At 26.9% G+C, this 12920-nt stretch overlaps 1 protein-coding gene across 1 annotated transcript in view; it reads left to right on the forward strand.

The window, feature by feature from the left end:
* Positions 1-12920, forward strand: part of LOC145256467 (UPF0462 protein C4orf33-like) — a 93409-nt gene that overhangs the window by 36572 nt on the left and 43917 nt on the right. Inside the window, exon 2 of the mRNA XM_080115403.1 lies at positions 12661-12752. Coding sequence (XP_079971529.1) covers positions 12661-12752 — 92 coding nt within the window. The remainder of the gene's footprint in view (positions 1-12660; positions 12753-12920) is intronic.

Consider the following 12920-nt stretch of genomic DNA (forward strand, 5'->3'; position numbering starts at 1 on the left):
TTTTCATGGAAATCACACCAGACAAGACATAAAGCACCTTGATATAAAGAGCTTAAAAAATAGCTTCAAGATCATAAACTAACCAACAATAAGTGTTAGTTGGAATAGATTCCGGCCCAGAAGACAATTCCTGTCCTCCTTTGTCAGAAATATCGCTCATGGAATGAGTGGACTAAAGGATAAAATGGAAACCCAATCTAAAAATCCGTTTGTAGAAACAGGATAAAGGGATGGGTCAGGAAGGATCCCTCCAAATTTGTTTGCTGATATTAACCAGGGCGGGTTAGGGTTAGGTAAGTTTTTAGTGTTTACAATTTCGATTCTCATGGTGCTAAGTGAAAAAATGTTTAAAGTGTTTGTCATGTCGAACTAATTGAGTTGTCTGCACAAATGTTTGAAGAAGAAGAATTCAAATATACCAGGAGGAGGAGTGGTGGTGGTGGAGGGTAGGTGTGTTAAAATTGGAAAGGTATACATTATTCATGGAAGGTATGTAGGTAATTGGTTTACATTTCTTAACACATGCGCGCACACGTACACATATATACATACACATGTGTGTGTGAGTGTGTGTATTTATATCATATGTATGTGTATATATATTTATATCATATCATGTATATGTGTGTATATATATATATATATCATATCATATGTATGTGTGTATATATTTATCACAGCATATGTATGTGTGTATATATATATATATTTGTATCATATGTATGTGTGTGTATATATATATATATATATCATGTATGTGTGTATACAGGGCTCTACATTGCGAGTGAAACAGTCGCATTTGCGAGTGGTTTTTCAAAGTGGCGACTAGAAATAATGAAACGCTTATCTTTTAGCGATTGTATTTCTTTCACTGACAGTCTTCCAAAGCTAACTACTAAGAGAAAAATATCTTGTCAATTTTTTTTTAAAATAAAACAAAGACAAATTAGTTAAACCATAAAAGTTTAATAGAACAATATACTCTTTTTTTAACGAAGGCTGTTGAAAAAATACCTGCAGAAATTAGAATGTTTATACCTTCAAGTATTAACATAAAATTTGTGTATATTTAGAATTGCACTTATTAAAAAAAAATACAAAAAAAACTTTATTATGTACATAATCGTCACAGAACAAAGATGTCATATTCCAAAAATCACGTGGGTTTAGCTAGTAACTTTTCTATTTGGCTAGTAAACGAAAATATTTAGTTGTCAAAAGTCAACTAAAGATATATTTGTCTATAGAGCCCCGTTTATATCATATTTTTGTATGTATATATGTATGTATATATATATATATATATATATATATATATATTTATATCATGTATATATATATATATATATATTTATATCATGTATATATATATATATATATATATATATATATTTATATCATGTATATATATATATATATATATATTTATATCATGTATATATATATATATATATATATATATTTATATCATGTATATATATATATATATATATATATATATTTATATCATGTATATATATATATATATATATATATATATATTTATTTATATCATGTATATATATATATATATATATATATATATTTATTTATATCATGTATATATATATATATATATATATATATATATATTTATTTATATCATGTATATATATATATATATATATATATATATATTTATATCATGTATATATATATATATATATATATATATATATATATATTTATTTATATCATGTATATATATATATATATATATATATATATATATATATTTATTTATATCATGTATATATATATATATATATATATATATATATTTATATCATGTATATATATATATATATATATATATATATTTATATCATGTATATATATATATATATATATATATATTTATATCATGTATATATATATATATATATATTTATATCATGTATATATATATATATATATATATATTTATATCATGTATATATATATATATATATATATATTTATATCATGTATATATATATATATATATATATATATATTTATATCATGTATATATATATATATATATATTTATATCATGTATATATATATATATATATATTTATATCATGTATATATATATATATATATATTTATATCATGTATATATATATATATATATATATTTATATCATGTATATATATATATATATATATATATATTTATATCATGTATATATATATATATATATATATATATATTTATATCATGTATATATATATATATATATATATATATATTTATATCATGTATATATATATATATATATATATATATACATATTTATATCATGTATATATATATATATATATATATATATATATATTTATATCATGTATATATATATATATATATATATATATATTTATATCATGTATATATATATATATATATATATATATTTATATCATGTATATATATATATATATATATATATTTATATCATGTATATATATATATATATATATATTTATATCATGTATATATATATATATATATATATTTATATCATGTATATATATATATATATATATATATTTATATCATGTATATATATATATATATTTATATCATGTATATATATATATATATATATATTTATATCATGTATATATATATATATATATATTTATATCATGTATATATATATATATATATATATATATATATTTATATCATGTATATATATATATATATATATTTATATCATGTATATATTTATATATATATATTTATATCATGTATATATGTATATATATATATATATATATATATATTTATATCATGTATATATGTATATATATATATATATATATATATTTATATCATGTATATATGTATATATATATATATATATATATATTTATATCATGTATATATGTATATATATATATATATATATATATTTATATCATGTATATATGTATATATATATATATATATATATTTATATCATGTATATATGTATATATATATATTTATATCATGTATATATGTATATATATATATTTATATCATGTATATATGTATATATATATATTTATATCATGTATATATGTATATATATATATTTATATCATGTATATATGTATATATATATATTTATATCATGTATATATATATATATATATATATATATTTATATCATGTATATATATATATATATATATATATATATATTTATATCATGTATATATGTATATATATATATTTATATCATGTATATATATATATATATATTTATATCATGTATATATATATATATATATATATATATTTATATCATGTATATATATATATATATATATATATATTTATATCATGTATATATATATATATATATATATATATATATATTTATATCATGTATATATATATATATATATATATATTTATATCATGTATATATATATATATATATATTTATATCATGTATATATATATATATATATATATATATATATTTATATCATGTATATATATATATATATATATATTTATATCATGTATATATATATATATATTTATATCATGTATATATATATATATATTTATATCATGTATATATATATATTTATATCATGTATATATATATATATATATATATATTTATATCATGTATATATATATATATATTTATATCATGTATATATATATATATATTTATATCATGTATATATATATATATATTTATATCATGTATATATATATATATATATTTATATCATGTATATATATATATATATATTTATATCATGTATATATATATATATATATATATATTTATATCATGTATATATATATATATATATATATTTATATCATGTATATATGTATATATATATATATATATATATATTTATATCATGTATATATGTATATATATATATATATATATTTATATCATGTATATATGTATATATATATATATATATATATTTATATCATGTATATATGTATATATATATATATATATATTTATATCATGTATATATATATATATATATATATATTTATATCATGTATATATGTATATATATATATATATATATATTTATATCATGTATATATGTATATATATATATATATATATTTATATCATGTATATATATATATATATATATATATTTATATCATGTATATATGTATATATATATATATATATATTTATATCATGTATATATATATATATATATATATATTTATATCATGTATATATGTATATATATATATATATATATATTTATATCATGTATATATGTATATATATATATTTATATCATGTATATATATATATATATATATTTATATCATGTATATATATATATATATATTTATATCATGTATATATATATATATATATTTATATCATGTATATATATATATATATATATTTATATCATGTATATATATATATATATATTTATATCATGTATATATATATATATATATATTTATATCATGTATATATATATATATATATATTTATATCATGTATATATATATATATATATATTTATATCATGTATATATATATATATATATATTTATATCATGTATATATATATATATATATATTTATATCATGTATATATGTATATATATATATATTTATATCATGTATATATGTATATATATATATATATATATATTTATATCATGTATATATGTATATATATATATATATATATTTATATCATGTATATATGTATATATATATATATATATATTTATATCATGTATATATGTATATATATATATATATATATTTATATCATGTATATATGTATATATATATATATATTTATATCATGTATATATGTATATATATATATATATATATAGATTTATATCATATGTATGTGCGTATATATATATTTATATCATATGTATGTGTATATATATCATATGTATGTGTGTATATATATATATCATATGTATGTGTATATATGTGTATATATATATTTTTTTTATATCATGTGTATGTGTATATATATATTTTTTATATCATGTGTATGTGTATATATATCTATATCATATGTATGTGTATATATATATCTATATCATATGTATGTGTATATATATATTTATATCATATATATGTGTATATATATATATTTATATCATATATGTGTGTATATATATATTTATATCATATATATGTGTATATATATATTTATATCATATATATGTGTATATATATATTTATATCATATATATGTGTATATATATATTTATATCATATATATGTGTATATATATTTATATCATATGTATGTGTATATATATATATTTATATCATATGTATGTGTATATATATATATTTATATCATATCTATGTGTATATATATATTTATATCATATCTATGTGCATATATATATATTTATATCATATGTATGTGTATATATATATATTTATATCATATCTATGTGTATATATATATATATCATATCTATGTGTATATATATATTTATATCATATGTATGTGTATATATATATATATTTATATCATATCTATGTATATATATATATTTATATCATATCTATGTGTGTATATACATATTTATATCATATGTATGTGTATATATATATATTCATATCATATCTATGTGTATATATATATATATCATATCTATGTGTATATGTATATATATATCATATCTATGTGTATATATATATATATTTATACCATATGTATGTGTATATATATATATTTATATCAGATCTATGTATATATATATATTTATATCATATCTATGTGTATATATATATATTTATATCATATCTATGTGTATATATATATATTTATATCATATGTATGTGTGTATATATATATTTATATCATATCTATGTGTATATATATATGTGTGGCTTTCGAGCGGGCCGCGGGACGACTGATATGATCTTTGCTGCACGCCAACTGCAGGAGAAGTGTGTCGAGCAGCATCGGGGCCTCTACACCACGTTCGTCGACCTGACCAAGGCCTTCGACACTGTTTGCCGAAATGGCCTCTGGCGGATCATGAAAAAATTTGGTTGTCCAGACAGGTTCATCGCCATTGTCAGGCAGTTGCATGAGGGCATGACCGCTCGTGTCTTGGATGACGGCGATCCCTCAGAGCCCTTCCCTGTGACCAACGGGGTCAAGCAGGGCTGTGTCTTAGCCCCGACGCTCTTCAGCATGGGTTTCTCTGCCATGCTCCAGGACGCTTTCAAAGACAGTCACTCTGGCATTGCAATCAAGTACAGATGTGACAGGGAATTGTTTAACATCAGGCGAATGCAGGCAGTCACGAAAGTGAGGGAAACCATCATCAGAGACCTTCTCTTTGCCGATGACTGTGCCCTTAATGCCCCAAATGAGATAGAGATGCAACGTCAAATGGACGACTTTTCCACCAGTTGTGACAACTTTGGTCTCACCATCAGTACAAAGAAGACAGAAGTTATGTACCAACCCGCCCCAGGAGATGCATACCATGAACCCGGCATCACTGTCAAAGGGCAGAAGATCCATGCTGTGGAGCAATTCACCTACCTTGGCAGCACCCTCTCTCGCACCGCCAACATTGACATTGAGGTTAACCATAGGATCTCCACAGCGAGTAGTGCATTTGGAAGACTTAGAGACAATGTGTGGAAGAGGAGAGGCATTACACTCGCAACCAAACTGAAAGTATACCAAGCGGTCGTCCTGACAACCCTACTCTACGCATGTGAAACTTGGACGCCATATAAAAGACATGAAAAACAGTTGAATGGCTTCCACCTCAGATGCCTCCGTAATCTTCTCAACATCCGCTGGCAAGACAGAATTCCTGACACAGAAGTCTTGAAGCGCGCGGGGCTCCATACCATCACCACCATAATCCGCAAAACCCAGCTCCGGTAGGCAGGCCATGTCTATCGCATGCACGACAGCCGAATCCCCAAACAACTTTTCTATGGGGAACTCAGCCAGGGAAAGCGGAATGCACGGGGCCAAAAGAAACGATATAAAGACTGTCTGAGAACGTCCCTAAAAGACTTTGACATCAGCCCCCAGTCTTGGGAGAGTCGCGCTGCTAAACGTTCGGCCTGGCGTTGCGTCATCAGCCTAGGAGCCGACAGGGCAGAGAATCAACGCATGACACACGACCAGCAGAAGCGCAAGAGGAGGAAGAAGAGAGCTGCCGGTTCACAGCCTGCCGATACCGCCTTCACGTGTCCAGAGTGTGGAAGAGTCTGCCGAGTACGGATTGGCCTCATCAGCCATCTCAGGACCCACAAACCCCTGACGCCGAACTGATTGATACCTTAGTCATCGTCGATTTCGACGGACGAGCAAGAAAATATCATATGTATGTGTATATATATATATTTATATCATATGTATGTGTATATATATATTTATATCATATGTATGTGTATATATATATATTTATATCATATGTATGTGTATATATATATATATATCGTATATATATATTTATATCATATGTATGTGTGTATATATATATATTTATATCATATGTATGTGTATATATATATATTTATATCATATGTATGTGTATATATATATATTTATATCATATGTATGTGTATATATATATATTTATATCATGTATGTGTATATATATATATTTATATCATATGTATGTGTGTATATATATATATTTATTTCATGTATGTGTATATATATATATTTATATCATGTATGTGTATATATATATATTTATATCATATGTATGTGTGTATATATATATATTTATATCATGTATGTGTATATATATATATATTTATATCATATGTATGTGTGTATATATATATATATATATATTTATATCATATGTATGTGTGTATATATATATATATATTTATATCATATATATGTGTATATATATATATATATTTATATCATATATATGTGTATATATATATATATATTTATATCATATATATGTGTATATATATATATCATATATCATATATATGTGTATATATATATTTATATCATATATATGTGTATATATATATTTATATCATATGTATGTGTGTATATATATTTATATCATGTGTGTGTATATATATATATATTCATATCATATGTATGTGTATATATATATATTTATATCATATATATATAAATTTATATGATATATATATATATATACACACACACTCATGCATAATATATATATACACACATACATGATATAAATATATATATATACACACATACATTATATAAATATATATATATAAACACACATGCATTATATAAATATATATAGACACATGTCTACATGATATATATATACACGCATACATATATATATATATATACACACATACATCATATATATATATATATTATACACATACATATGATATATATATTATACACATACATATGATATATATATATATACACATACATATGATATATATATATATATACACATACATATGACATATATACACACACGTACGTATGATACGATATAAATATATTTTAAACATATATGTAAAAAAATAAATAAATAAAAACAAACCGCACATATTATGCGCAGTTTATTTTTATATATTTTTTTACATATAATAACCTTGAAATGAAAGTAAGACGTTACTAAGTTACAAAAGATAGTAAAAAAAAAAAAATTACAATTGAATGACGGTACCCTATTTTATATCTAAACTTTTCTCACCCTCCCTGAAATATCGTCTTGCACTCCTAGGACCTTAGGTTGGGTACCCCGGGGATAACACTTGGATTTTTTTTTTTTTTTTAAAATTACATTTTCACCCCAAACAAGGCACATTGCCACTTTGGTGTAGAGGGCTAATATCAGGGGCAGCAACTACTGGGGCACTATGTTGGGATTTGGGCAGCAAGATGTTGGTTCACGTTACACTTGAACTTCTGCATGTCAGTACAGTTAGGGAAGCAGGGACCTGGAATGGAATTCCAGAGTCTAGCGATTCTGGGGAAGAAACTGCTGGAGTAGAAAGATCTTTTACATCTAGGGATCTCTAGTGTGAAGGGATGGGATTTAGCTGCCTGTCGGGTTTGTCGAGGGTGTCTACGTCGTGGGGGTACAAGTGTCTGCAGTTCGTCAGAGCATTCACCATTAAAATACTTGTAGAACATGCAGAGGGATGCAACGTTTCTTCGATGGGACAGAGGCTGAAGCTTAGATGCCAGTTCAGGGCCTATCAGATTGGCGACTCTCTTTTGAACCTTGTCTAGGAGCGAGAGAATAGCAGCAGATGCACCAGCCCAAATGTGACAACAATACTCCATACATGGGCGAATGGTGGCCTTATAGAGGTACAGGATACTTTCAGGTGTCAGTAGTTTTCTAGCATGGTAGAGAGAGCCTACCTTTTTCGCAGCGGCCCTGGCAATGTTTTCAATATAATTGTTCCAACTCATGTTTCCTGTGAACGTTAGGCCAAGCAGTTTGAAAGATGTACTCTCAGACAGGGAGTCACTGGCCATTGCTATTGGTGGCAGAGAAGGTTTCTTGTAATTATTGAAGGAAACAAGTTTTTTCTTGGCAGCATTGAATGTGACCATCCATTTATGTCCCCATTCCACTACAGATCGGAGGTCATCCTCTAGTGCTTCTGCCATTTCTTTAGATATGTGTTCATTTGTTTTCCTGTCGTGTCTGTTATAGAGTGTGGTGTTGTCAGCATATATACCCATCTCACAGGCAATTTTTTCAGGGAGGTAATTTATGAATATTAGGAATAACAGAGGTCCCAGGATAGACCCCTGAGGCACTCCCACATTTATATCACACTGTTTAGATGTACGATCGTCGAGGACAACCTGGATTTTTCTCTTATCTAAGAAGGATTTAATTAAGTATTCTACCAGTGATACCGTATGATTTAATTTTCTTGAGAAGACCCTTGTGTCATACCCTGTCAAAAGCCTTAGATATATCTAGAGCTACCGCTCTGCCCTCCCCCGCTTTGTCCAGTGAATGGTATATACGTTCAGAGATTACAGTGAGGATGTCAGCTGTGGAACGGGCGTGTCTAAATCCATATTGTTTGTCAATCAGAAGTTTAGCATCTGTAAGGTGCCAGACTAGAGCATGGTCAATTATGGTCTCAAATATTTTGGCGAAAAGTGGGAGGAGGCTAATGGGGCGATAATTTGATGGGTCAGTTCTTTCACCAGAATTCTTGAATACTAGTACCACAGAAGCAGTTTTCCAACAACCCGGAAAGCATGATTCATTAAGGCATTTGTTGTAGTGTTTGGAGAGAACTGGAGCTACTTCGGCTGAGCAGTTTTTTATTATTAAATTGGGGGAAAATATTCATTTTCCTCTCCAGTTATGGCATATTTTTCTTGTGGTCGGATTCACAGTTAATAATTCATCTAGTCTGTTGGACTATCCTGTTAAGTGCTGTTACTTGAGGTAACATCACTAGAAGATGCCTCATATATTATATTGTTTTACTCTTCTTTGATGCTTCTATCTTATCTTTCTTTGTGTCACTTCGATCTATACTTAGTTCGACTCTTGTCAAGGTTTTATGTAGGGTTCTTTATTTTTCTTTTTTATAAAAGAAGTCACCACTTATCAAGGCCAGAAGGACACTCGAGGATAAGGGTTAATAAGTGAACAATAGTCAATGGGACAATATCGCAATAATCGTTAGTAGTGAAAATTTTGTAAATTGGATTACCTAAGGGGACGGCTCATTAAGAATTTGTTTACATTGGACTTGAAGACGATGATATTGAAGTCAGCTGGAAAGCAGGTGAATGGAACAGCATTCCACAGGTGTGCAGTTCTAGCGAAGAAGCATCGTTCATGAAATCCCCGTTTAAGTTTACGCACAGGTAAACATTAGGGGAAATTATTGATAGTGGTTTTAGCTAGACGAGTGTTTTTCATGAAAGTTTGGCGAGGGGGGGACTGTAGATTGGAGCTCAGAGGAAGACTTATCATAAAAATAACGATAAAGCAGAAACAGGCTCGTGGAAAAGGGATGGCAAGAAAGAGAAAAGGGCACCCCCCACTAGGCAACAAATTCTATTTTCAACTCTGTCATGGCAGATAAGATGTTTCTAGCAGCTCCTATCCAGATGTGGCAACAGTACTCCATCCTTAGACGTGCGTGGCTCTTATACAGGTAGAGAATTGAATTAGCAGTGAGATATCTGTTGGAGCAGTAGAAGGTTCCCACCATTTTTTTTCAGCGACTTCTCTACTTTTGAAGCTTTCATTAAGGAAACTACTGAAGACCATACAACTACATCACAGCTTATCTTTCTCATGGTCTTTGTCTGGTTTTGCCTGATTCCAAGACAAGAATTCATCTAGTCTGATGCCGCATCCAGCCTAGTGCTTTTACTTCAAGTAAAATCACTTAGAGAAAGCGCGCCATTCTTCCATATGAGTCAGTGCGTAGTTCTGTTAAGATTATATTTGGTCTGCGAATACTATGTTATTTTGAACATTTCGTCAGGGTTTACTTGCAGGGTAAAGGGTTACCCCAATACAACATAATCATGTTGACACACCAGTTCTCGTCAGATCAACGAAGTTAAGCAACGTTCAGACAGATGGGTGATCATTTGGAAATTCTAGGCGCTGCATGTGCTCTCTGCTTATCTCGGCATTTGTTTCTAGTCATCCTGTACATATACTTCACTTACTACTGGTATTAAACAATGTCAACTCAGGAGAGGTGTGGTTGGAGATCTGGCAACTCTTGCTACAAAACTTTCATGTACAGGCACCCCTACGTTGGTATCCATAGTCTGTTAAATATTGAAGGAGCCTGTGTAAAGCGTTGCCATGACAAACTCTTGTACAGAAAGATCTTAGAACTGCACGCCTGTGGAACTCTGTTCCGTCTGCCTGCTTCCCACAGGACTACAACTTGGATGTCTTCAAGTCCAATGTTAAAAAATTCCTAATGAACCGCCCCCTTAAGTAAACACTTCATCAAATCTCCACACTAATGTAATGTATTTGCAATAACCCTTATCCCTGAGTGGCTTCCGGGCCTTGATAAGTGGTGATCACTGTGTAAAAAAAAAAAAAAAAAAAAAAAAAAGGACCAGTTGGTATTTTGAGTGCAGTTTTTTGTGCAGTATGTTGTTTAACATGTTCATGGTCTTTGCCTGGTTTTGCCAGATTCCAGGACAAAAATTCATCTAGTCTGATGCCGCATCCAGTCGTATGATTTAACTTTAAGTAGCATCACTTAGAGAAAATGCACCATTCTTCCATCTGAGCCAGTGCGTAGTGCTGTTGAGATTACATTTGGTATGCGAATACTACGTTATTTTGAACATTTCGTCAGAGTTTACTTGTAAGGCAAATAATTTCTCTGAAAAACTCTTGTACAGGAGATCTCAGACAATTGAGGACCAGTTGGCATTTTGAGTGCAGTTTCTTGTGCAGCACGTTGCTTAACATGTTCATTGCATATCTGTCTACGTCATCGCATGTGCAAGTGTGTGGGAAGGGGAATCTACACCAAGCTGAGATGTAAGTTTGTTTTAATAAGTTGTACATCCACCCATCCTTAAAATGCAAGCGTCTACATAAAATGACCTTCCCCTGCACCCTTCACAAGTTTTACTTATATCTCTGATCTGTTTACAGTGCACAGACCTCGCGACGGACGCTACTACAACTTCGAATCCACTTCAAAGCGGGTGCGGCAATCCAACGCCAACAAGCAAAAAGTCTAACAGGTATGTCACTATTCTGTAACAGGCACTTGGTATTAACAAGGATATAAAGTTTAACAATGTTTGTTTAAATGAAAAAAGCTGCCTAAATGCACACACAATATATATATGCACACACCCACACACACACACACACACACACACATATATATATATATATATATATATATA

Source organism: Euprymna scolopes, chromosome 32 (assembly GCF_053919585.1).
Source record: "Euprymna scolopes isolate OS-2025 chromosome 32, ASM5391958v1, whole genome shotgun sequence".
In the NCBI taxonomy this organism is placed as follows: Eukaryota; Metazoa; Mollusca; class Cephalopoda; order Sepiida; family Sepiolidae; genus Euprymna; species Euprymna scolopes.